The sequence below is a fragment of the Tenrec ecaudatus genome, chromosome 2, assembly GCF_050624435.1.
Source record: "Tenrec ecaudatus isolate mTenEca1 chromosome 2, mTenEca1.hap1, whole genome shotgun sequence".
In the NCBI taxonomy this organism is placed as follows: domain Eukaryota; kingdom Metazoa; phylum Chordata; class Mammalia; order Afrosoricida; family Tenrecidae; genus Tenrec; species Tenrec ecaudatus.
In genome coordinates, this window is record NC_134531.1 from 72,646,332 (window position 1) to 72,673,638 (window position 27,307).

General features: G+C 44.9%; 2 protein-coding genes across 4 annotated transcripts in view; one reads left to right on the top strand and one right to left on the bottom strand.

Annotated features, from left to right (window-relative positions):
• SV2C (synaptic vesicle glycoprotein 2C) overlaps window positions 1-27,307 on the top strand; it is a 310,736-nt gene that overhangs the window by 102,205 nt on the left and 181,224 nt on the right. The gene's annotated exons all lie outside the window — the stretch shown is intronic.
• LOC142438795 (polyadenylate-binding protein 2-like) lies at window positions 18,976-20,091 on the bottom strand. Its single transcript, XM_075540805.1, has 3 exons — window positions 19,936-20,091; window positions 19,269-19,866; window positions 18,976-19,013 (listed from the first exon to the last, which is right to left on the bottom strand). Exons 1-3 carry the CDS (start codon window positions 20,089-20,091, stop codon window positions 18,976-18,978), a joined length of 792 nt encoding a protein of 263 aa, XP_075396920.1.

The window sequence follows — 27,307 nt, forward strand, 5'->3', positions numbered from 1 at the left end:
AATATTTTTTGTGGTTGGGGGTCACCACCACATGAGGACCTGTATGATAGGGTGGCGGCATGAGGAAGGCTGAGAACCGCTGATGTAGACTGTTCTGGCAAAGAACGTTCCTTTTACTCACCTTTCTACTCATACCCTTCCCATCCTCCTGTGCTCTGTTTTGGTAGCTGGGACATTTTGAGAATGCTATATACAGTATGATATATACCTGTCAAGAGGAAGGATGTGATCAAGACACCATGGTCCAAAGGTAGAAATCCAAAGGTCCCTGAAGGCAATAGGAAAATGACTATGTAGACCAAGTGCCTCAAATCCCATCAAGGACACCACCACGCAACTTACAAAGGCCAGGGGTGCCCTCCCTAACCAGACCAGGGGAGCTATAATAATCTACTTTCAAACACTCTGCCCGAGGGCAAATTGGGAATAATTCAATTAGGGCTAAATCTATGTGAAGAGGCAAAAATGGATTTAGCGCTTTCGATCTAAACCATTGCCTTCTGCCTAGTCTGTGCTTAGAAGGTGTCCTTGGGGTTATGTGTTGGGCGCTCTTCGAAACATCAGCTGTTCAAAATCTGCAGCTGCTCCTTAGGCAAGAATGAGGTTTTCCATGTCCAGAAATTGTTGCCCTCTTAGGAGCTCACAGGGGCTTGTCCACACTGTCCTACAGGGCCGCTATCGGTCAGCTTCTACACAATGGCAGTGAGTTTGATGTTTTGGGGGGGCTCGTACACCTCTTTTTTGTTTTTCCTAGATCTGGGTTTTGGGGTTTTTTTTTAAATACTTTTATTGGGGGCTCTTGCATCTCTTATCACAACCCATACATTCATCCAGTGTGCCAAGCACATTTGCACATATGCCGCCATCATCATTTTCAAAGCATTCTCTTCCCACTTGAGCCCCTGATATCAGCTACCCATTTCCTCCCCTTCCCTCACAAACCCTTGATAAGTTATAGATTATTATTTTCATATTTTACCTCGTCCTCATTGCCCCTCACCCACTTTTTTGTTATCCGCACCCCCTGGGAGGGAGTTATAGTTGATCCTTGTGATTAATTCCCCCTTTCTCCCCCCACCCTCCTCTAATCCTACTGGTGTCTCTACTCTTGTTGGCCCTGAGGGTTTTCTCTATCCTGGATTCCTTGTGTTGTGAGCTTTTATCTGTAGCAGTGTGCATGCTCTTGTTTAATCAGATTTGTAAGGTAGAACGGAGGTCATGATAGTGGGGGGAAGGAAGCACCAAAGAACTAGAGGAAAGTTGTGTGTTTCATCAGTGCTATACTGCACCCTGAATGGCTTATCTCTTCCTTGTGACCCCTCTGTGAGAGGATGTCCAATTATCTACAGATGGGCATTGGATCTCCACTCCATGCCCCTCCACCCCCATTCACCTTGGGTATGTTTTTTGTGAGGTTGATTTGGCAACGGAAAGAAAGCAAAGGTATAAAACCATTTCAAAGGTTTATTTCAGAGCTCTGGGGAGGGAAGGGGGAGCAGAGAAAGGGATGGGAGCATCCTGAACTCCTGGGTGAGGTTCACGGGGTGGGGGTGCACAGTTGGAGCCCCACAAAGTCACGCTGTCAAAAGCGAGAGATGGAGAGTTTTATAACCCGGGTCTGGGGGAAGGGAGTAGCTGGGAAATTTTTATTCCAGTTTGGCTGTTTTACCAAGTGGGCAGTTAAAACTCAGTAACAATGTAACAATGCTATGGGAGCTGGATGTTCTGCAAAGTGGGCAGTTAGAACTCAGTAACAATGTAACAATGCTATGGGAGCTGGATGTTCTGCAAAGTGGGCAGTTAAAACTCAGTAACAATGTAACAATGCTATGGGAGCTTGATGTTCAGCAAAGTGGGCAGTTAGAACTCAGTAACAATGTAACAATGCTATGGAAGCTGCTATCCATTTGCGTCAGGGCTACGAAGGCCTTCCTCAGTTGTTGCATACCATTGAGTACTGTCCTCAAAATATTCTTCCACTTGCCTGCCCCACCAATTCCCGTTTCTGCCTAAACAGTTTTGTTCTGGGTCTTAGATGCCTCATACCTGATCCCATCGCCACCACATGATCACACAGGCTGGTGTGCTTCCTCTATGTGGGCCTCGTTGCTTCTCAGCTAGATGGACATTTGTTTATCTTCAAGCCTTTAAGACCCCAGACACTATATCTTTAAATAGCCAGGTACCATCAGCTTTCTTCACCACATTTGCTAATGTACCTATTTTGTCTTCAGCAATTGTGTTGGGATTGTGAGCATCACAGAATGCTGGATTGTTAGAAGAAAGTGTTCTTGTGTTAAGGAAGTACTTGAGTCAAGGCCCAATGTCCATCTGCAACCTTAATTCTTAATGTATAGATATGAGTACATAGTTCTATTCCCCTCTCATTTTATATATTTACATAGATACATGCCTGTATTTACACCTCTGTAAATGCCCTTTGCCTCCTCTTTCTTTTCCTCTATTTCCTTTCACTTGCCTCTTGTCCCACCATCATGTCTTCCTTCATTCGGGTTTAAGTAATTCCTCATTGCTACATTGTCCTTGATTAAGCTTCACTAGGCATCCTATGACCTTCCTTCCATTGATTATAGTTCACTTGTTGTTCCCTTGTCCCTGAGTTGGTTACCCCCTCCTTCTTTTCTCCCACCTCCCCTTTTTTCGTATCCCCCCCAGAACCAGTAGTCCCATTCATTTTATCTCCAAATTATTTATTCTACCTATCTTATCTAGATAGACAACATGCAGACACATTAATAAGTGCAACAACCTGGCAAGGCCAAATAAAACAACAAAGGAAGTCAAAACCAACAAAACAATAACAAAAAGAAAGCAACTGACAAAAATGTAAAAGCCCATAAATAGTTCAAAGTCTGTTTGTTAGCCTTTATGAGTGTTTTCCAGTCAAATCTGCATACAGCTCTTATGACAATGCTCACATCAATTGTATCAACCATATTTGTACATATATTGGCATCATTCTCCCCCCTTATGACCCCTTGATAAATTATAAATTGTTATTATTTTTATATCTTACAACAACTGTTGTCTCGCTTCCACCATGGTTTCAGTTGTTTGTCCCCCTGGAGGGGAGGGAGTGTGATCATGTGTTGATCATTGAGATGAGTTTCCCCTTTCCTCCCCTGCTCACCCCACCTTCCCCCTACCTTTCTGATATCACTATTCCCATTCCTGTTGCTGGCTTCCGTGTGTCGTGAGCTCTTATCTCTTATTTGCACCTGTACACATGCTCCCATTTAGCCCACAGTGAAAGGCAGGACTGGCGTCATGATAGTGGGGGGCAGGGGGTGAGAAAGCCTCAAGGAACCAGAAGAATATTGTGTGTTTCATTGATGCTTTACTGCAGCCCTGGTGGACTCATCCCTTCCTTGTGACCCTTCTGTGACGGGATGTGCCACTGTCTACAGATGTGTTTGGGGTCTCTTCTCCAACCCTCCTCATTCTTAACAATATGGTTTCTTTGTTTGTTTTGCGTCTTCTGATACCTGTTACCCGGTCCTGCCGACTCCTCATGATCAAACAGGCTGGTGTGCTTCTTCCATGTGGGCGTGTTGCTTCTCTGCTAGATGACGGCTTGTTTAACTTCAAGCCTTTCAGACCCCCAGACGCTGTATCTTTTGATAGCCAGGCACCATCAGCTTTCTTCACCACATTTGCTTATCCACCCATTTTGTCTTCAGCAATTGTGCCGGGAGGGTGAGCATCACAGAATGCTAGGTTCTTAGAACAAAGTGTTCTTACATTGAGGGAGGGAGGGTATAAACAGGGGCCTGAAGTCTGTCCACTACCTCAGTGTATTGTCATGTAAATATATGTACCTCGGCCAATACTTCTATTAATTAGTGTGTTTACAAATGTACACATTTATCCTTATACCTCTATCCGTAGCTTTGTTTCCTAGATCTTTCCTCTGTTTCCTTTTACCTTCCTCTTGTCCCACCATCATGATCTCCCTTCTTCCACCTCTTAATAATTCCTCAGCTAGATTGCTGTTGCTCCAACACCGCAGGATTTCTAAGTCCTCCCTGTTGATTTTGATTCCCTTGTTGTTCCCCTGTCTATAGAGTTGTTTGCTCACTGCTCCCTTCCCCAGCCTTCTTCTTCCCCCAAGACCCTCTGGGACTGTTGGTCCCATTGCTTTCTCCTCAAGCTTACTTCTCATAGCTAACTTATGTAAGTAGGCAAACCCACAATAACAGAGACTGAACAAAAGATTGAATGGAGAAAGAAAAAAGAAACAAACAAACATAATTCCAGGTCTGTCCACTGACCTTTATGACGATCTCCCCACTCGTCCTAGGGGAATTCCGGGAACTGCCCCTCCTAGCCTGAAGTCAATTTTGGGGGCTCTTCAGGGACTTTGTGGCTTGGCTTGGTTCCCGTTGCTGATCTGTTCTGTTCCTTCTTGGTTTGCCCTGCTGTGGGGAAATCAGACCGTACTAACTGCCTGCCGTGTGTCCCCAGTGCTGTCCTCTGTCTTGGTATGCTACAGTGAGGGCACATCATATCTTGAGCTGTTGTCGGCCCTACAATCCTCTCTGTGGCTTAGAAGCTCCGTGCAGGAGCCCTCGAACTCCAGGCTTCGTGTGCCAACATGGGGTCTAGACCCATCCCTCGCTCTTTTTCCTTCTTGCTTTGCTTCTGTGTGGGTGTGGTATTACCTACCAACCCCTCCCCCCAACCTGTAGGTTTAGTGTCATTCTGTCGCACATACTTCTAGAGTTGCAAACCAACCAACCATCTAAACCAGTAGCAAGGTGGTATTTAACCACAGTGCCAACATGACTTTTTGTGTGACTAATTGGTGAATAATATTTATTGAAGTTTTTCTGGCATGTAATGCTAGGTGAAATTGAGTCTGTTCCAACTCATAGCAACCCTTGATAGCATTTTAATGCACAAAAGAGCCCACATCTCAAATACACTTTATGGAAACCATTTATTAAGTCTTAAACATGACAAGGAAAGGCAGGGGTAATGATGGCACACATATGTTTGCTTAGGTGGAGAAGGACATGGGAGGGCAAAAGTGAATGCCCTAAAGTCTTCGGTGGTGGCAGATCGACTCATGGGCACTACAGGTCAAACTACAAAAGTGGAACTGAACAATGATGGAGAAACGTACATTATGTTAGATAGAAATGCCTACAAAATCGGTCAGTGGTCTCAGACCGAGGTAGTCAGGTTATAAACAATTGGGACCCCCAATTAGGTGATCGCCACCTAGAACACACCCACACAAGCCCCAAATTGAATCTGCCCTCCCCACCCCCCACCCCACCCGTATGCCTGAATAGAAGTGGAGAAAATCCATTTACTCAAGCACTCTGCCTGAGGGAAAGACTAATCACATCTTGGAAAGTTGTCAGAAGGGATTCGGTGGAGGGCTAATCCAAGCTGGGTGCTGAAAATCAATGTTTGGCTTTCATTGTCATACATAACCTTCTGAAAACTGGTGCTCAAGATTGAAGCTCTAATATACAAGTTTTCTCATTACTGTCATACTGGCAGGGTCAGTGAAGGGCCCACTTTTAAATTCTAAGAGATAGGACAAAGATGTCTTCTGTTGGATTATCTTTCTTAACGGCAGATGCCTCATTCACTGAGCAAAATGGAAACGATTGCCATCAGATCAGTTCCAACATCTTCCAAAGGACGGCTTATCCATAGCCCTCTTTCCTCGCCTTTCTCTCTTCCTACTGAATTGACTTTCATCTAGAAGAGTTGTGCCCCTGTTCTATTTTATTAGCTAACTGAAACAAAGGGAATGCTCTCTACAAAAGAAATGAAGATTTTGTCGTCAATCTCGATGATGAGCAGTTTGTCGTGGGGTTGGGGCTGGGAGTTGGGGTAAGTCTCCTTACAAAGTGGATGACACTAAAAAAGGGGTGGGGGAGGATTATAGAACATTTAACTGTGCCCATGTGGACCTTGTAGCTGGAGGCAATCTTTCTAACAGAACTTTGGATACTGTTTGGTTTCAAATGCTGAAGAGTGTGCGTCAGTGGTACATTCTTTTACATTTCTTCAAGTTTGATGTAATCTGAAAGCTGGCAGCATCAGGATTAGAGAAAGCCCTCATCAACCTATAATATACAAATGACACAGCCTTCCTTTCTGAAAATGAAGAGGACTTGACACATTTCTTGATGAACATCAACAACTACAATCTTTTATAGGTTAGACCTCAATGGGGGGAAAGAAAACAAAACAAGAATCTTCACAATTGACCATCACAATAAGAGAGAAAACTTTGAAATGGTGAAGGATTTCCTTTTATTTGAATCCACTGTCGATGATCAAGGAAGTGACAGTGTAGAAACCAAGTGATGAGTTGCATTTGGGTCAATCTGCTGCCAGAGACCTCTTTGAAGCTTCCTGAGCAAAGGTAACTCCTGAAGGACTCTATGTGCCTGACGGAAACCACGCACAGGTTTCGCCTGAGGACTTGTGTGCCTCACCCAACTCATGAGGAGCCCTGGTGGCAGAGGGGTTAGGAGTTGGGGTGCAATCAGCAAGGTTCATAGTTAGAAACAACTAGGCGCTCCAGGGGAGAAAGACAGCCCATCTTGTAACATATGTACCCTCCTGCCACATGCATGCCTCTAGTGCCTTTTCTTCCTATAACCCATTACAGTCTAGGAGACCCAAAGGGGCAGTTCTACCATGTCCTACAGGGTCTCTATGAGTCACTATTGACCTGATGGCAGTGAATTTGGTTTAGTTTGTATCTGATCCATACTATTTTAATTTGCCTCTTAAGCACCCAGAAATTGAACAGTGAAAAAGAAGGGTAGAGAAGAATGAATAGTAACTTTGAATTATTATATTGTTAAATAACAGTGATTGCACCTTGGGTTTCAGGAATAACTAACAAATGTCTTAGCCGTACAAATGAAATGCTAATTTAAAGGGAGGATGGTGAGACTTCTCTCGTTTTTGATATGCTGTCAGGAGAAGAACATCCTGCTTAATAAAAGGAAGGGTCATGGTAAGAGGAAGACCTCAATGAAGTTGACTAGGGGGACCAGCCAATGGGGGGGGAAGGGTTGTGTAATTGAGGAGTAAATTAAAGAGACAGAGACGGATATTCAAGGGTTCACCTCTTCCATGGCAACTGGAACCTGTAGTCTCTCACAGGCTTATATAATCTTGGCATGCAAGCCACAGTAAGCACATACGTAACAAATAGGGGGTGTATTAGAGGCAGATACATAACAGGAGGGGCACAAGCTGGGGGTCTACATGCAATAGGAAGGGAAGCACTACAGACATACATGTGGCAGGAAGATGGGCTGGCTCTAGCACAGTGGTCCTGAACCTGTGGGTTGAATGACCCTTTCACAGGAGCCGCCCAATTTATAACAGTAACAAAACTACAGTGATGAAGTAGCAACGAAAATAATTTTATGGTTGGGGGGTCACCACAGCTTGAGGAACTGTATTAAAGGGTCACGGCATTTGGAAGGTTGAGAACCACTGCTGTAGAGTCAACATGACAGCCTAACCTTGGTTACCCCTGATTGGCTTGACCTTAGATGTCTTTGAACTCTTCTCCAGGGGAACTTTATGATCCTTATCCAAAGGGAGTGGGCCATAATTAGGTTTAGATGGATTGACTGCTTTTTTTAAAAATAATTTTATAGGGGGCTCATACAACTCTTATCACAATCCATACATACATCAATTGTATAAAGCACATTTCTACATTCATTACCCTCATCATTCTCAAAACATTTGCTCTCCACGTAAGCCCCTGGCATCAGCTACTCATTTTCCCCCTCCCTCCCCCTTCCCTCTCCCTCATGAACCCTTGATAATTTATAAAGTATTATTTTGTCATATCTTGCACTGTCCGAAGTCTCCCTTCACCCACGATTCTGTTGCCCTTCCCCCAGGGAGGGGATTATATGTAGATCACTGTAATTGGTTCCCCCTTTCCACCCTGCCTTCCCTCAACCCTCCTAGTATTGCCATTCTCACCACTAGTCCTGAAGAGATCATCCATCCTGGATTCCCTGTGTTTCCAGTTCCTATCTGTATCAGTGTGCATCCTCTGGTCTAGCCAGATTTGTAAGGTAGAATTGGGATCACCATAGTGGGTGGGGAGGAAGCATTTAGGAACTAGAGGAAAGTTGTATGTTTCATCCTTGCTACACTGCACCCTGACTAGCTCGTCTCCTCCCCGCAACCCTTCCATAAGGGGATGCCCAGTTGCTGGCAGATGGCCTTGGGGTCCCCACTCCTCACTCCCCCTCATTCAAAATTATATGATGTTTTTGTTCTTTTATGCCTGATACCTGATCCTATCTACACCTTGTGATCACACAAGCTGGTGTGCTTCTTCCATGTGGGCTTTGTTGCTTCCAAGCTAGATGACCTTCAAGCCTTTAAGACCCCAGACGCTATCTTTTGATAGCCGGGCACGATCAGCTTTCTTCACCACATTTGCTTATGCACCCATTTGTCTTTAGCAAGCCTGTCAGGGAGGTGAGCTTCATGGAATGACAGTTTAATAGAAGAAAGTGTTCTTGAAATAGGGAGTACTTGAGTGGAGGCCCAATGTCCATCTGCTACCTTAATACTAAACCTATAAATATATGTACATAGATCTATTTCCCCATTATCATATATAAGCATATTTACATATGTACATGCCTGTATTTAGGCCTTTATATATGCCCTTTTCCTCCTAGTTCTTTTTTCTATTTCCTTTCGCCAAATTAGGGTTTTTATGTACCTCCATGACTATTCTTTAATAAAAAAATTTATAGCCTTCACTGCTTTTACTTTGTATCTAATTAAGCCTTTGATACTTTTATGGGTTAATAAATTAGATCTTTTAGCTTTTATGATTTGTATTTTCAATAAGGGAAAAAGAAGAACTCTTATCTGGTGACTGTTTTCTTGGTTTTACCAGTGGGACTTTGTTTTTCAAAACTAGATGTATAGAAACCAAGATCAAGATTCAAGCAAAGAAAGCTAAGAACATTAGATGCATGGCTTTTGATAGGTTATTCTGTAGATTTCTCCAAAGGCAAATGTTGCTGTTGGGAGCTCTTGCCCCTGTCCTGACTCTCGGGGACCCCATTGTCAACCGAAGGAAGTATGACCGGATCCTGAAACCTGCTCACACTACTAGATAGGCTTCAACAAATTGTTGTAGCCCCTCTGCCCATTCATCTCCAGTCGTCTTCTTCTTCGTCTTCTTCTTCTTCTTCTTCTTCTTCTTCTTCTTCTTCTTCTTCTTCTTCTTCTTCTTCTTCTTCTTCTTACTGACCCTCCACTAGGGATTAATCCCTCCCAATATGCTATACCCAAAGAAAGCAAGACAAAAGTCTTGCATCTCACTTCTAAGGAGCATTCCAACTGGACTTCTTCCAAAATGAATGGATTTGCGCTTTTGGAACTTTAGGGAGTTTTTCCTGTTCTTCCCTAACCACAGCATGCAAACACACCAGTTCTCTGGTCTTCCGTATTCATCGTCTAGCTTTTGCCTGCAAGTGAAGTGACTGAAAATACAACGCCTCCAGTGAGAGGCAGCGTCACCCCTTCCCTCTTTGGTGCTTCAGGGAACTCTGTGAGCAGAGAGGGAGGCCTGGGGACGCACTGGCTCACCATTTCCCAATCACTTGGCAGCAGAAAGATGGGGCAGGCCGCTTCCCTGTGTTCATGTCCTCAGACACCTGTGGGTACTAAGTACTACTCTGCCCTCTCGGGTCTGTGTGAGTCAGATGACACTCCGTGGCTGTGTGTTGAGGTCTCGTCACTGATGCACCTCATACGCTCGCTCAGTACTTGGACTGCTTGACTGCGGCTTCCCTAGGCACCCATTGTGGATAAGTACACCCAAGTCATGGGCAACGTCAATGTCTTTTCTCTTGGTCATGGTATTGTGTATGGTTTCCTTTGTGAGGAGATGACGGCTAGTTTCTTCATGTGTAACCTGTCTGTATGACGAGCCCAGCAGAATCCCTCCTGAAGTGCGCAGTCTTTGATGTCCATCAGCAAGTGCCTCGGGCACTCTCCCTTCCAGCTTCCCTTTCACCTTCTCACCTGCACGACATTTATTCCTTTTAAAACAGGCAAAGCGTAGCTTAAATGAGTTTAACCAGTCCAGACGGGACATAAACAAATCACTCAACAGTGTAGAGGTAAGGCAAAGTCAATCCAAGAGTTTTACAGAACTCAGTTCATAACTCTGTGATAAGATCATCAGCCAGGTGTGATCCTGTCCTCTTCAGGGCTAGCTCCTAAACCTGTGTGTTGGAGACTCTGAGTCTCACAGCCTCCTGATCCACTTCTGTGCTACCTGCACTCTGTTTCTGCCTCAGACCCACCTACATTTTACTACAAGGGAATATTTCCTCCTGGAAAAGATGGCACATTTTGCCATATGAATGTCAATAATACCAATTTTTGATCCAGCTGTTATGGATTGAAATGTGCTCCCCAGACTCTGTGTCCATTTGGCTGGGTAAGGACAGTCTTTTATAAGTATCCTCCTTTTAGTGATCTGGTGTTACTATCTTTGTGTTGTAAACACAAAGTAGTCTGGTATTTATGTAATTCCATGTTAACTTGAAGATAAAGAAAAGTGTATTGGGTAGTATTCAACCTGTCAATCAGGTCAGAGCCTGATGCTGCCTCCTTGTGGACATAGCCTTCTCATTAGGAGGGCACTGGGAACCTCCTCTGCTCTCTGCCTTCACCTTCCTGTTGACGGAGCCTGAGGGATGCTAGAACCCAGTGATGCTTCCCCCACCATTGAATCCACACAACTTTGAACCCGACTGGCCTGTGATATTCTTTCATTCTGCTTCACTGCGTGTGGTGGGGTGAGGCTGAAGAGGGGCTTTGGAACAGCATTGGATTTATGCACTTGAGTTGAACTGGGCTGGGGGATGTTTTCTCAATATATAATTTGTTCTTGATAGAAAACTTTTTCTTACACATATGACTGTCACCAGATTTGTTTCTCTAGTCGACCTGGCCTAACATACATAGTGAAGATACATTTGGATGCTAACCTCAAGGTCGGCAGTTCAAAAACCACCAGCTGCTCCTAGGTAGACAGACGAGGCTGTCTACTTCCATAAAGAGTTATATTAATCTGGCAAGCCCAGAGGTGCTGTTCTAGCCTGTCCTTTGGGTCATTATGAGTTAGTATTGCCTTGAAGGCATTCAGTTTGTTTTCTTGTGTTTTGGCTGTAGATCTTAATTTCTGTGATGCTAAGAGGCAGGATTAGAGATAGTTATGTTCATTAACATGAAGGCAAATTAAAAGTATTGCTTTAAAATTGTGTAATCCATTATTTTAAAAATATCAAAATGTAAAGCCATTGAGTTTCCACATGTCCTTTATAAAAATCTATACACTTAAAAAAAGGTGTTTTGTGCTTGTGCTATTTCTCTTCCCACTGTCCTGACAAGGCAGGCAGCCTAGACATTACACAAGAATGCCAACTAATGTCTCAGAGCTCCCAGGGCCACCGAGCCCTCAAAAACTGACAGGGTGAAACTCAGAAAAGAGTTTTGTAAATCAAACTCTCCATCATCAGGTGGGTGCGTACTTTTCTGAGGACCGTTACATAGAGCCTGTATGTCTCCTGGAGCAGTCCTGACTGGTATTCTCATCACTGAGTTGTAACACACACAGGGAAACATGTGCAGAACACAGTTGCACCACCCGCCTCAGAACTCTGGCGGCACCGCAGAGAGTCCTTCCCCAGCCTCATGCCCTCTATGGAGACCTTTCCTCCTCTTCCCACTCTACCTGACGCTCCCCCCGCCCCTCCAAACCGCACCACCTTGTTACAGCCGACAATGGTACAATCCATTTTTCTTAGTCTCGTCTGTTATGGTGTTATGTAGTATTTGTCCTTAGGAGATTGACTGACTAACTTCACTGAGTATCATGTCTTCCAAATTTGTCCATGTCATGAGGTGTTAGACAGCTTCGTTGTCTTTAGAGATGCACAATATTCCATTGTCTGCTTGCACCAGAGTTTATTCATCCATTCCTCCACAGACAAGCCTGTTAGCCCCTCCCACCTCCTGGCAGGTGTAGAAAGCACTGTGATAAACATCCATGTGCATCTACCCGTTTGGATCGGGTTCTCTGTTTCTTACAGGGACTGGAGATATTTCTGGTCCCCTTTGCTTGAGGAAGCAGGTCTATCCACTCTGAAGGCAGTGTGTCCACCTTTCTCACTCTCTGAAGGACACTGTGCTCTTTGATACACACCGCCTGACAATGGCCATTCTGATGGCCCCAGGGATCCGCAGGGCCCTCTGTAAGTGTTCTTGAAGTTTGGGAACAAAAAGAAGTCTGACGTGGTAAGATCAGGGCCATCATGTGGCTAGGGAAAGGTTTCTCAAAGAAATGTTCCTGGCTACCCTTGAAGCATCGCAGGTACATTGTCGTGAAGAAAAGCAAGTTCTCCCTGATGAAACGTATCTTGCCTTTTCCATTTCCCTAAAACTTCATCCTAGTGGCCCGGTGATTGTCCTGAGGCCTTGAGAAAATCCGTCAAGAGGACCCATTAGGATTCCAGAAAACAGTTGCCGTAACATCCGAAGCCGACTTTTCTTCCTCGGCTTCCTCCTTGAGCTCTTCCCTGCCTTCCTTAAGTGCTTGAGTCGAAAGAAGGGCTCCAGTCGAAAGAAGCTGTTTTGGGAAGGGTGATGGCGCCATCTGAACCAGTGCGCTTGACACATGGAGGTATGGCTTGTGATCAGAGCTGTAAGAGCCCCAAGAAAATGATTAAAAATTAGTTGATTAATTTGCGAAGCTTGACAAATCTGAAAACCCTGGTTTCATGTGGGACAGTGTTGCCATAACTTCGTTGCAAAGCTTCCACCAGCTGGGAACTTGTGCACTTCTGTCATATTTTAAAATTAGCGCTGACAGCAAAGTCATTCTATTTCAAACTTTGATCTGTTGACTGCTTTCTCAGTTTTACCAGTAGGGTTTTGTGTTTTACAGCTGGATGTCCAGAAACCAAGTTCAAAGCTAAGGACATGGGAAGTTTGGATTTTGGCAGGTTATGCGGTACATTTCTCCAAAGGCAAATGCTGCTGTTGTTAGGAGCTTAGAGTCTGTTCTGACTCACAGGACACCGTATGCATCAGAGAGCCATGTTTCCTGGTGCTGTGCCCTACTCACGAGGGTAGGTATGGCTCACCTCGTGTTTGTAGCCACTGTGTCGACCCATGGTGTCGAGGGTCTCTCTTCCCTCCCCCTCTTTTTGCAAGGAGGCCACTGAGACAGTTCTGCTAATGAGGCCAGACCGCAAGGTACTGGATTTGCTCGGATCTTTTCAAAGCATCTGGAGAAGTCAAAAATTATTGCTCCAAAAATCACAGGAACTTTTATGAAACAGAAATATCAAAAGATGAGTTCATTTTTTTAATATATCCATCCTTAAGTTCTAAGCAGTTCTGAAGGCAGAGATTTCCATCCCCACCCCCAACCCCCCACTTCAAAATAGCAGTGTTGGTTGGCATCCTCTAGGGCTTCAAATCTTGCTCCTTTTAAATAAACTTGAAGTCGGAGGAGGCAGGACAGGGTGATAGGGTAGATGGGGTAGGGTTCCCAATGAAATCCTTCTAGAACAGCCCTTGTTGTGTTTCAGTGTCATCGAGTCGGTTCCAACCTTATGCACAGCGGAATGAAACGGTCACCCATCCTCACGCTTGTTCGCACCCCTGAGGCCGTCGTGCAGTCTCGCTCCTTGAGGGCCTTCCTCCTTTCCGCTAGCTGTCCACTTTACCAAGCATTGTGTCCTTCTCCAGGCACTGATCTCTCCTCACAACATGCCAAGTACATACAATGGACTCTCACCATCCTAGCATCTAAGGAGCACTTGGGCCATATTTCTTCCAAGACAGATCAGTTTGTTCTTTTCGCAGTCCAGGGAACTTTCGATGCTGCTACCCTCAGGGAATGGGTAGAATTGTCGGGATGGTGGGGCAGGGGAGGTGAGGTGGGAATTCCGTTCAGAGCAACTTTCCTGGCCTTTTTCGCACCCATGCAGCTTTCAGCTTTCTTAGAAGTTTTTCCTGATTGGCCCGTGTTTGTCCTGTGTCCTTTGAGAAAACCCGGTCATGATCACACATTTGGAATCCCAACAGACCATCTTCCTAGTCCCTGAAGAGATCCCCCTGTCTGGAATTCATCTTTGCGCTCTTATCAGATGTCCTTCAACCCTTGGAGGATGCATGACTTGCACATTGTTGCCATGCTCCCATGATTTTGGAAGGTGCCAACTTAAGTTTCGTTAAAAATGAAACTCAGAATAGTTTTTTCCATCGTGCAAACAAAAGTTGTTTTGAGGACACCCTAACGAGAAAATAACAGAAAGTTACTTACTGGTGTTTTATTGGCAATACAAAGGCTTCACTGTGTGGACCATAAGTAACTATAGATCGTCTTGAGAAGAACAGGAGTTCCAGACCACTGGATTGTGCTCATATCCATGAATGTGGATCAAGAGGCATTCGGTCCAACAGAACACGGGAATGCTGCCTGGTTAAAAATCAAGAAAGGTGTGTGTTAGGGTTGTATTCTCTGACCATACTTATGCAATGTGTATGCTGAACAACTAATCACAGGAGCTGGAATATATGGAGAAGCATGTGACATACGGATTGGAAGAAGGCTTGTTAACGATCTGCAATATGTAGGTGACACAACTTTGCTTGCTGAAAGAAAGGAGGGCTTTATTCACTTGCTGATGAAGATCAATGTGGATTACCACTCAATGCAAACAACAAAAGTCCTGACTACATGGCCAGTAAGTAAGAGTCCATGAGTCAGCTGTAAGCTGAACGTGCCTCCTGATTCCCGTCATTGTAGGGGCTGAGGAAAAGGAATGTACATTTTGTAAGACAGAACAGCTTATGAGATTGATCTGGACCGAGACTGGACCAAGGCAGTCAAGGTACACACACAGGCCATGACTCATAACTTTGAGACTCCCAATAAGATGATGTCACTCAAGAACACTCCCAGGCAAGCCCTGAAGGGAGAGTGCCCCTTCCCAGGCTGGCTGGATAGGGAGTGGAAGAAATCACTGACTAATGCACTCTGCTTTAGGGCAAGCCCATTTACATCCACGTCAATTGTCAGCAGAGATTTAATCTGTGCTGGGAGTCTGAAAATGGATTTTGGCTTTCATGGCCATTCATAGCCTTCTGAAAACTGGGTATTCAAAATAGAAGTTATTTTTCCCCCTCCAGTCCCAACCCCCCTTGAAGTTCTAATATGTAAGTTTTCTTATTACTTCCCTACTGGGAAGGGCAGTGAAGGACCCACTTTTAAGCACTCTCCAAGAGATTGGATAGAGATGACTTACTTGTGTTGGATTCTATTCCATAAAAGCAGATCCCTCCTTAACTGAGCTCAATGGAAACAACCCAGTTGCTATCAAATCAATTCCGACACCGTGGAAAGAAACTTTGCAGGAATAGTTCTCTTCTCTGCCCTTTCTCGCTTCCTACAGCAATGACTTGAGTCTGGAGGGATTGGTGTCCTGATCTGTGGGCCCTTTGTCCTACTTGATTAGCCAAGTGAAATTAAGTAAACACTTCGTGCATAAGAAACATATTATTTCTGCTCAGATAAGGCGATGCATGAAGGTATCCTGACCATAATGGATAACATTTAAAAACACAGGAATTACAGAACACTAAAGTGTGCCCATGGGAAACCTGTAACAAGAGGCAATCTGTTAATAATCTTAAACAAACAAACAAAAATGAGGCAATCTAACAGAACAAGGTATAAATTGTGGTTTCAAATATGGAAAGAGTGTGTCAGAGTTATATTCTTTCACACTTATTCAGTCTTAATGCTAAGCAATAATCTGAAAAGTTGGAATATTCAAAAAAGACAGTATCTGGATTGGAGGGAGTCTCATGATCAATTGTGATTCTATTGATTACAGCTTAAATTCTAAACACCCCAGTTTGCAACAGGGTAGAGATTGAAAGATCCATTTGTAGGGTCCATACATTAAGCCTCTGTTAAATTTCTTCTGATCATTAGCCAAGGATGTAGATAATCTGGGGAGTCATGGTGCGATAGTGGTTATGCGTTGGGCTGCTACCTGGAAGGTCAGCGGTTTGAAACCATCAGCTGATCCATAGAGGAAAGAGGAGATTGTCTGTTCCCATGTAGAGGTACAGTCGCACTGGGTTTACAATGAGCCATCTCAGAAGCAGGATGGGGGTGTCACTGCCAGTAAAAGAGAAAGAGCTCATCCTTTGGACCCTGAGATCGGCAAGCACTGAAACTCCTTGATCCATGAGTCAGCTATGACCCCAGAAGAGGAGGAGAGGAGAAACAGGAGGAGAAGCCAGAGCACAAGACCGAGTTTTGGGCTTCCGAGCCCCCAGAACAAAAGCTGGGTGCTGTGGGATAGGAAGCTGGTTTGTGGAGTGGGGAGCCTGTGGGCACTTCATTAGCAAGCTGGGTTTTGCTGAGCCATGGAGCTCGAGCTGAATGCCTTCAGTTGAGACTTTCAGGTATACCCTGTAAATTTGCCTAAGCAGGACAGAGGCAAGGCCAAGTGGTGGAAGGCCAGAGAGAAGCCTGCCTGTGGACAGAGCAGAGAAGAAACTGTCCTGACTAAATAACTGTATCCTGAGCATTTCTTACCTGAATTGTAACCTGTTCACTTCCTTAATCATCCCCACAACTGTGAGCCAAAAAAGAAAAGAAAAAAAGAGTTACAGTTTCAGAAACCTACAAGGGGGATGAGTGAGTAGATAATCTTGCCCTCTGGCAGAGTGCTTTGGGAAATAAATTACCTCCACCCCTCTCTAGTCAGATCAGTGAGGGACCATGTCTCTGAGGGGTTTGTCTGGGTGTATATTTGATAGAGGTCACTGTATTGGGAACAGCCCCCACCAGAAAGCAAATAATGGAAAACACAAACTGAATGCCATCCAATGTATTTCAATTCAGAGCAACCCCATAGAACAGGGTGGGGCTCGTTGTGTGAGTGCCTGCGACCGTGACTTCAGTTTACTGGAGGAGAAAGCCTCATCTTTCTTTCTCCCAGGCAACAGTTGATGGTTTTGAACTGCTGACCTTGAAATTAAGAGTCTAACATGTAGCCCACTGCACCAACTGGGCTCTTGAGGACAGTATAGGGGTCCCATAGTCATAAGTCAGGCCCTATCAATCTTGGCCTGACTGCCTTAGTCAGAAAGTCCTAGACCCATCCTGTAATCTCTTTAATCTTACCTAGTGTACCTGTCCCACTCATAGCCCTGCTCCTGCAGTCCCACCTATAATTGTGATTATTGATCTGCCACCAATTATTAATTTTGGACGGTTCCTTTTCCTATGTTTATTTAAATAGTGGCCCTACTGTGAATCGGCAGATGCAATTTTGATCTTTAGCTAATGGCCTCCCTCATCCAGATTATGTGTATGTGTATTTTTGTTGCCTTTGTCCCGATTAAGATTGAATAAATGCCATTCTTAAATTGTATTTGAGATTAGGGTCTCTTTTGTACCCTAAAAGAATACAAAGATGATATAACCCGGCTTTCTAAAAATGACGAGGATTCGACACATGTCCTATATTTCCCAACTGGACCAATAAACAGAAAAAAGATCAGAATTGTCACATATTTACTTTTACTTGGCTCCACTGTCAATGTTCACAGAAGTAGCAATAAAAAATAAAATAAAATAATGCGTTGCATTGGGCCAACCTGCTGCAAAAGACCTATTTAAAGTCTCAGAGAGCAAAGGAGGGCCCTCAGGGATGGCCGGGTGCCTGACCTAACCGATGGCGTCATCAATTGCCTCATGTACTTGCAAACACTGGACAAGAAAAAGGAAGCAGAGAAGGAAGGCGTTTCAATCACGGTGTGGGCAAAAACATGGAATGTCCCATGGACTTTACGTACTAACACATCGGTCTTAGAAGTCCATCTGAAATGCTCTTGGAAAGGGAGCCTGGTGAGACTGCTCACTTCACAGACGTTGTCAGGAAGAACTGGTCCCTGGGATGACACATTTCGTTTGATGAAAGGAGATGCTGTGTAAGAGGAAGCCCCGACGAGGTGGATTGGCGCAGACGCCACCCCTGGGTTCCCACACTGGAAGAGAGGTGCAGGGCAGGGTAAGGCTTCCTTCTGTCGGGAACGGGATCTCTAGGGGTTGTAACTCGCGGAACCTGACGTGTGCGCTCCCGTTCCTTAACTCTGCACACGCTTTCCTCCAGGGCAGCCGGTGCTGCGCTTTTTGCCCCCGAAACAATGATCGATGGCAGACGTTCCAAAGGAGCCAAAACGCCCATCACCAGGAAATGAGTCCATAGTTAAATACAATCACCCTACCACCGCCTCATTCCCATTTCCTCCCATTGCTTCAAAATACGAGGTAAATAAAAACAAAGACAAACAAATATTCAAAAAGTGGGGAAAGAGAAAAACAAAAACCTCCATTCATGACCTAGGGAGGAGGGGAATTGTTACTGCAGTCACTGGGAACAGGAGGGAGATTTTTCCAGCTGCAAGATAATGCATAGACTAGGGAGACACCCTTCAAGCCATGACAGAGTAGTAAGCAGAAACGTTTGATGCTCTTCCAGAGCCCTTGATTTAAAAAAACAACCCAAAAAACCCCATCCTCCTAACATTGGCTATATCCCCTGGAGCAGCCCCTGCTTGGGACGTGCAGCGGGCGGCAAGGCGAACAGTTTGAGCCATTCACACTGCCTGGGGCACCCCCCAGAGTGAGTGAGCAGCACCCCGCCCTGCTCTCCACACCTTTAGCTATTCCCCAAAGCAGGCTCTTCAACTACGTGCAGGGTTCTCTTCCCTTCAACAGTACAGCATTTAAAAGTGCCCCCAACCCACACCCAGGCCCCCGTTAAGCCTTTCTTTCTTTTTCTTTTTTCCCTTATTCTTTCTTCTGAATATACCCTTTTCTTAGTAAGGAGAATACCATGATGGGACTCTACCCCAGCCTCGATGGACAAGGCCCCTGTGGGCTAAGCCCCTGTGAACTGAGCCCATGTAAACAGTGCCCCTGTGGCCTGAGCCCCTGTGGCCTAAGCCCATGTAAACAGTGCCCCTGTGGGCTGAGCCCCTGTGGCCTGAGCCCCTGTGGACTGAACCCATGTAAACAGAGCCCCTGTGGGCTGAGCCCCTGAGGACTGAGCCCCTGTGGACTGAACCCATGTAAATAGAGCCCCTGTGGGCCGAGCCCCTGTGGACTGAGCCCCTATAGACGTGGCCCTGGCACCTGCTGTGGAAACCTCTGTAGGACTGAGAGCGGGCACTGTAGTGGGTGGTGCAGCCACGGTAGTGAGCTCTTGGGAAGCCCCGGTGTGTGGTGCTCATGCCTGGTCTGTTGGTTCGTTTTGGGTTCACCTTGATGAGCCTTCCCCTAAAAAGGGAATCATCTAAAGACAAGGAAGCCCTGGCTGACTCCTGGTCTGAGAACTCTATATATGCAAACCCTTTGGGGCGGCCACTGAATTTGTCATGGAGGATGGTGACCCGGTTGATTGACCCACAGTAGTAAAAGTGTGCTTTCAGCTCTTCGGCTGTCGCTCTATAGTCCACATTGCCAACGTAGATAGAATGGGAATCCGCCTTCATCTTCTCCTCGAACGACATGAACCTTGGGCTTTCGTTGTCTGGAAGTGAAGACATATTCATCTGCTCATTCAGTTCTCTCTGTAGCTCTTTTAGCTTGTCAACTTCGTCCTCCAGTTCTTTGGCTTGAGCTTTGATGGCTTCTATTTCCGGATCCTCATCATCACGATCCATCGGCTCATCCTCTGTTGGTTCTAGAGCATCGGCATGGGGACTTGACTGGGACCAGGACTGGTGATGGTTCCCTTCTGGTTCAGGCCATGACTCAGATTCAATATCCAGTATCACTTCCTCTGGCTCCACTTCCTCAGACTCCAGGCAGTTCTGGTGGTCTTCTGTGCCCCCTAAGGGTTTGCCTTTACCATTGGCCCCAGGCAAACGATGGCTCTGCTGCCAATGGGCTCCAGCTCTGCCAGTGGTCCCCTCTGAAGCTGTTGCTGCCATCTCAACTCAGATTAGGCAGACTTCCTTTCTTGATGGAGGTGAGATCTTCTTGGTTCGAGGATTGCTCTCAGAGCCTAGAAGGATGGGGAAAGGAGCAATCCACTTGTTAGGGTTACATATTACATGGTCTCAACCCCACAAGGTTCTGTTGACCTTCTATATATGGCTCCAGTTGATCGCTTTGTAGGTGCATGACCTCAGAACCACATGAAGTAATTCACTGCAATTATCTACTCATAGATATGCACACGCAAACTCCCCAAAGAAGCAGCTATATGCTTGTAAATGTACGTCTGAATGTTTTATCTGGCTGAAGATCTATCTTCAAATCCAAAACAATAGGGAATATAAATTTGGGTTTGCTATACTTCAATTCTTATTATAATTTCTAATAGACATGCATTGACCTCAGCACAACACCAGGAAACACTGACCAGCTATATATAATATAACATCATATATATAATGTACAACATACAATATGTAACCAGGAACTTTTTATACCCAGAGAAAAAGATTTATCACAAGGAAATGACTCACAAGTTTGTAGAGGCTGGCAGATTGCAAGGCTGTGGGTCCGGTGACAGACTGGAGGCTTCTGTTGAACCAAGTAGCTTCAGAAACAGAGAAATCCAAGTTCAGCAGATCAGACAAGAAGCCTGCTGGCTCCCAGGTTTCAGAAACAAGCTAAGCACGCAATTCAGCCAGCTCCTGACTCAACTCCCAGGAACCTGAGATCGGGTGATAAGAGCTGGATGCAGGCTCCTGAGTGAACAAACTAGAGAGTAGTTCTCAGAATTAAAGGCCCTTTATATTCAGTGCAAGCCACTCCCCCACGGAAACTCCCATTCAACTGATAGGCTGCTCATGGCAGAAGCCATTAAGGATGTGATGGCATGATTCTAGATCTCATAGCAGGGCTATGGCTACAACCTTAGTGCCAAACCAGAGAATCATAACACAGTCCAGTGGATATACAACCTTAACCATGACAGGGCCCAAACTTTTTGTGGGTAACGACTGGAACTGAAGTTTTCTCTCTGTAAGATTCCGGGGTAATTCTAGTCTGAAGATTCCAGTAACGGCCTCTCATCCAAGAAGGTTTGGAGGCTGATGATTGCCTGTTGCTACCCAGGAAAGCGGGTGATATAAACCATCGCAGAGGCAACATTTAGGATATTTAGCATCCGATTAAATCGTTTAATCACGAGGTTGTAAATGTTATTACATTTGGGTTGCTTCTTTGAGAAATATATTTAAGAGTATAAAAATATAGTTACCACTCCAAGAGTCGATGCTTTCATAATTTAGTCTTTTTTTTCCTGAAGAAAATACAAATTCGTTCTCAATTTATCCTATGTCATGGTTTCGAACTATTTAAACCTTTTGAAACCCCCTACTATAATTTTAACACTTTCTGATAAATCGGGGTTTTTATGCACCTCCATTACACTTCTTAATATAATAAAAAATTTTGTCCCTATTATTGATGCTATTTTACCTGTATCTAAACTTTAGATACTTTTGTGGATTAATAAATTAGATAACATTTTGGTGAGAATTAAATGCTAAATAAATATTTTTACTGATTTCTTGGTTCTATAATTGGGTTTTGTGTGTTTTACAATGGGCTGTCCAGAAACCAAGTTCAAGATTCAGGGATAGCAGACTGAGGACATTGAACATTTGGCTTTTGACAGGTTACTCTAGATTTCTCCAAAGACAAAAGTTGTTGTTAGGATCCCTTAAGTCTACTCTGACTCATGTTGTTGTTTCTGTTGCCGCTCGGTGCCGCTGAGTCAGCTCTGACCCATAGCAACCCCGTGCACAACAGAACGAAACACTGCAGGGTCTTGTGCCATCCTCACAACTGTTCCTGTGCCGGAGCCTATTGATGCAGCTCCTGTGCCCATCCATCTCCTCCAGGGCCTTCCCCCTTTTCCCAGCTCCTCCACTTTACCAAACATGAATCATGGGGATACCATATCTCGCAGAAGGAAATACTGCCTGGTCCAGCACGCTACGCACAATCGTAGGTTTATTTCAGCCCATTGTTGCAGCCACTCAACACCTCCTTCAGTGTCTTCTCTCTCCCCCAACCCCCTTCCTGTGGAAGTTAGGTGACATTATGCCAACTTGAAGTTGTATGAAGGTAGGACCCAATCTGTCTACCAAGTCACAGCTTGATCTTGCCCCTTTGGGGGTCTGTCCCTCTTCTAAGGGAGGAACTGGGAACTTCCTTCTATCTGTCCCTGTCTGCCTGCTGGAACTCTGCCTGCCCTCGCAGACCCCTGTGGACCACTGAGCCTCAGACCTGTCAGCATCCTCCCAAGCTTCCACTGGACTTGGACCCATGGGACACTGTATCCACAGTCCGTGATCTTCCTGCTGCACCTGAGTGCGAAAGGAGCCGGCTCACATCAGACTTGTGGATTGAGCTGAAGTGGGCTGAGATGCCTTCTGTTGATATCATGTTACTTGTTGATATAAAGCCGTTTCTTATGCTAATATGAGTGTCGTCGCTGGATTTGCATCTCTAGCAACTCAGCCTAACACACCTACAGACCAAGTCAGATGTGCTCCACCAGGGAGTAATCCCTCCGGATATGCTATACCCTAAGAAGGTAAGACAGATCTTGCATCTCGCTTCTAAGGTGCATTCCAGCTGGACTTCTTCCAAGATGGATGTATTTGCACTTTTGGAAGTTTAGGGCGTTTTTCCTGTTCTTCCCTAACCACAGCATGCAAACACACCAGTTCTCTGGTCTTCCGTATTCATCGTCTAGCTATTGCCTGCAAGTGAGGTGACTGAAAATACAACTCCTCCAGTGAGAGGCAGCGTCACCCCTTCCCTCTTTGGTGCTGCAGGGAACTCTGTGAGCAGAGAGGGAGGCCTGGGGACACACTGGCTCACCATTTCCCAGTCACTTGGCAGCAGAAAGATGGGGCAGGCCGCTTCCCTGTGTTCATGTCCTCAGACACCTGTGGGTACTAAGTACTACTCTGCCCTCTCGGGTCTGTGTGAGTCAGATGACACTCCGTGGCTGTGTGTTGAGGTCTCGTCACTGATGCACCTCATACGCTCGCTCAGTACTTGGACTGCTTGACTGCAGCTTCCCTAGGCACCCTTTGTGGATAAGTACACCCAAGTCATGGGCAACGTCAATGTCTTTTCTCTTGGTCATGGTATTGTGTATGGTTTCCTTTGTGAGGAGATGACGGCTAGTTTCTTCGTGTGTAACCTGTCTGTATGACGAGCCCAGCAGAATCCCTCCTGAAGTGCGCAGTCTTTGATGTCCATCAGCAAGTGCCTCGGGCACTCTCCCTTCCAGCTTCCCTTTCACCTTCTCACCTGCACGACATTTATTCCTTTTAAAACAGGCAAAGCGTAGCTTAAATGAGTTTAACCACTCCAGACGGGACATAAACAAAGCACTCAACAGTGTAGAGGTAAGGCAAAGTCAATCCAAGAGTTTTACAGAACTCAGTTCATAATTCTGTGATAAGATCATCAGCCAGGTGTGATCCTGTCCTCTTCAGGGCTAGCTCCTAAACCTGTGTGTTGCAGACTCTGAGTCTCACAGCCTCCCGATCCACTTCTGTGCTACCTGCACTCTGTTTCTGCCTCAGAACCACCTACATTTTACTACAAGGGAATATTTCCTCCTGGAAAAGATGGCACATTTTGCCATATGAATGTCAATAATACCCATTTGGGGGATCCAGCTGTTATGGATTGAAATGTGTTCCCACAAAAGCCTGTGTCCACTTGGCTGGGCAAGAATTCCCAGTATTCTGTGAGTGATCGGAAGAAAGATGGGGCCGTCTACTTCAGGAGACAGTTAGTCTCAGGAACTAGGAGCAGGGCAGAGCAGTTCTCCTCTGTTCCAGAGTCCAGATGAGTGGACATGACCCAGTGGCAGTGAGGTCTGGGAGTGCTTTTTTTTTTTTAACTGATCTGGTAGAATTAGTCTTTGTGTTGTAAATCTTAACTTCTATGATGCTAATGGCGAAGGAGTAGAGGCAATTACATTCCTTACCATGAAACAATCAACCAGACTAGATTGTATCCTGAGTCAGTCTCTTTATAACAGTAAATGAAGGAGTTGTTTTTTTAAATGGGATAAACCATTATTACACAAAAATCTCAAACTAGAGAACTATTATTTCTCCACATATCCTTCATGAAGGTCTATACACGTGTGTGTGTGTGTGTGTGTGTGTGTGTGTGTGTGTGATGTTCGTTATGCCGCTCTTCCTGATGAACTGGCAAAGTAGGCAGCCTTGATTTAAAACAAACAAAACCAAGCTAACTGCCATCAAGTTGATGTGGGCTCGTAGAGAACCTATAGGCCAGGGTAGAACTGGCCCTGTGGGGTAACAAGACTAATTGTTTACAGGAGTCAAAAGCCCACCTTTCTCCAGGGGCAGCCTAAATATTGCACGGGAGTTTAAGATGATTTCCCAGGCTTAACATGGTCACCAACCTAAAATATCAGAAGGAGGGGGTAACTCAGAAAAGAATTTTGTAAGTCAAACACTACATTATCAAGTGTGCTGTTATTTTCTGAGGACAGCTAGGTGGGGCATTTGGGTCTTCTAGAACATTCTTTTTTTTTTAAATTGTGAGACATACAAGGAAAAGCATGAAAAACATTGCTTCCCATCCCAACTCATCAGAACACTGGCAGGATCCCAGAAAGGCCTATCCCAACCCCACACTCTTCTATGACTCTTTTGATACTCCCCACCACCACCCCTCTTCCCTACCAGCCTCCTTGTCCCCCAGCCCCTGTTTTGTCATAACTGTCACAGTCTGCTCTTTTGTGTGGTGCAAACTATTTTCTAAATTTTATATTTTTTAATAGTGATGTCATGTAGTATTTTTCTCTATTGGCAAACTTCGACGGAGATTGACTAACTTTGTTGAACGCAATGTCTTCAAAATCCATCTAGGACATGAGGTGTTAGACAGCTTCGTTGTCTTTAGAGATGCACAATATTCCATTGTCTGCATGCACCAGAGTTTATTCATCCATTCCTCCACAGACAAGCCTGTTAGCCCCTCCCACCTCCTGGCAGGTGTAGAAAGCACTGTGGTAAACATCCATGTGCATCTACCAGTTTGTATTGGGTTCTCTGTTTCTTGCAGGGACTGGAGTTATTTCTGGTCCCCTTTGCTTGAAGAAGCAGGTCTATCCACTCTGAGGACAGTGTGTCCACCTTTCTCACTCTCTGAAGGACACTGTGCTCTTCGATACACACCGCCTGACAATGGCCGTTCTCATAGCCCCCAGGGATCCACAGGGCCCTCTGTAAGTGTTCTTGGAGTTTGGGAACAAAAAGAAGTCTGACGTGGTAAGATCAGGGCCATCATGTGGCTAGGGAAAGGTTTCTCAAAGAAATGTTCCTGGCTACCCTTGAAACATCGCAGGTACAGTGTCATGAAGAAAAGCAAGTTCTCCCTGATGAAACGTATCTTGCCTTTTCCATTTCCCTAAAACTTCATTCTAGTGTCCCAGTGATTGTCCTGAGGCCTTGAGAAAATCCGTCAAGAGGACCCATTAGGATTCCAGAAAACAGTTGCCATAACTTCCAAAGCCGACTTTTCTTCCTCGGCTTCCTCCTTGAGCTCTTCCCTGCCTTCCTTAAGTGCTTGAGTCAAAAGAAGGGCTCCAGTCGAAAGAAGCTGTTTTGGGAAGGGTGATGGCGCCATCTGAACCAGTGCGCTTGACACATGGAGGTATGGCTTGTGATCAGAGTCGTAAGAGCCCCATGAAATGATTAAAAAATAGAAATAAATTCGTTAATTATTTTGAAAAGCTTGCTGAATCTGAAAACTCTTGTTTCATGTGGGACAGTATTGCCATAAACTTGTTCCAAAGCTTCCGTCATGTGAAGTTGTCCACTTTAGTCTTATTAAAATGATATTGGCGCGGACTACAAAATCATTCTAGTTTGTGGCATAGAATGTAGCTTTAAAAAAATTTTTTTAAGGCAAATGAAGACAACTGACAAGTATATTTTCGAGAGAACTTGCTTGCAAGCATCCACTGATTCTAGAGGCATGTTTAATTACAGTTTATTTGGAAAAAACCTATGAACAGAACCCTATTAGCAATATATTTTTTATTTACCTTGGTACCCTTCACGCTTCTTCTCCTAGTGAGTAATACTGTTCATGATCTTAGTGTATTGTCAGAATCAGAAAGCTGACATCTATATAATATTGTTAACCGAAATAAAAGTTAAGCTATGTATATATATTCATTCTTTTTGAGGGTTTGGTTCTATGAAATTTGTCGATGTATGTTGTTGTTCTTTTGACACATAGCGACCCGATGCACACTAGAATGAGCCACGGCCTGCTCCTAAACCAGTCTCACAACTGTTGGTGTGTTTGCATCAATAACTGCCCCCAGAGTGTCAGTTCATCTGATTGAGGGTTTCTTTTCACTCTGACCGCCAGCTTTGCCGCGTGTGATGTCCTTTTCCAGATATCCATTCCTCTTGCTAATATGCCCAAAGCCAACGACAAGGTCCTGCCATCCCTTCCCAACGAAGGAGCATTCTGCTCACACGCTTTCGACGATCAATTTGGTTGTTCTTCTGGTAGTCGGTCCGTGGGGCTTTCAATATCCTTCTCCCATCACCAAAATGTAAATTATCCTTCAGTTTTCCTTAGTTATTATTCAGTTGTCACATGGGATGTGAGGCAACTGGAAACACTATGACTTGAGTCGCACACATCTTTGCCTTTAAAGTGACTTCATAGGGCCTGTTCCCTTTAAAGCCTGCCTTCAAGACTGATTTATGAAGACCTTTCTCCCCTACCTTTCACACTGGGAAGGGAAGTAGGGCCCACCTTTTAGTCTTTTCTTAGCAGATAGGTCAGAAGTAATTTATGTTGTATAATGTTACCAAACAATAGAACCCTTGTTCACTGAGCCAGACCAAAAGAAACCTGTGCCATGGGTCATTTCCAACTCATGGCAGCTCTGTGCATATGAGACTACAACTGTGCTCTTTGGACTTTTCAATGGCTGATTTTTCAGTAGTATGTTGCCAGGTATTTCTTCTGAAGCACTTGTGATTGGGTTCAAAATCCCATCTTTTGGGCTAGTCGTTTAGCACTTAATTGTTTGCACTTTTGGGGGGAATCCATAGAGGTATCCCTAAGTCTCATTTACTTCAGTTGCAGAGACCAGTTTTGGAT

Bases quoted from the DNA above. Each gene is read 5' to 3' on its own strand.
- LOC142438795 (XM_075540805.1), bottom strand. From the start codon at position 20,091: ATGGCAGCAACAGCTTCAGAGGGGACCACTGGCAGAGCTGGAGCCCAT. The intron at 19,867-19,935 runs GTGATACTGGAT...TCCTGGTCCCAG, and splicing joins AGGAAGTGGAGCCAGAGGAA to TCAAGTCCCCATGCCGATGC. The intron at 19,014-19,268 runs GCTCAGTCCACA...TTGTCCATCGAG, and splicing joins CCAGGGCCACGTCTATAGGG to GCTGGGGTAGAGTCCCATCA.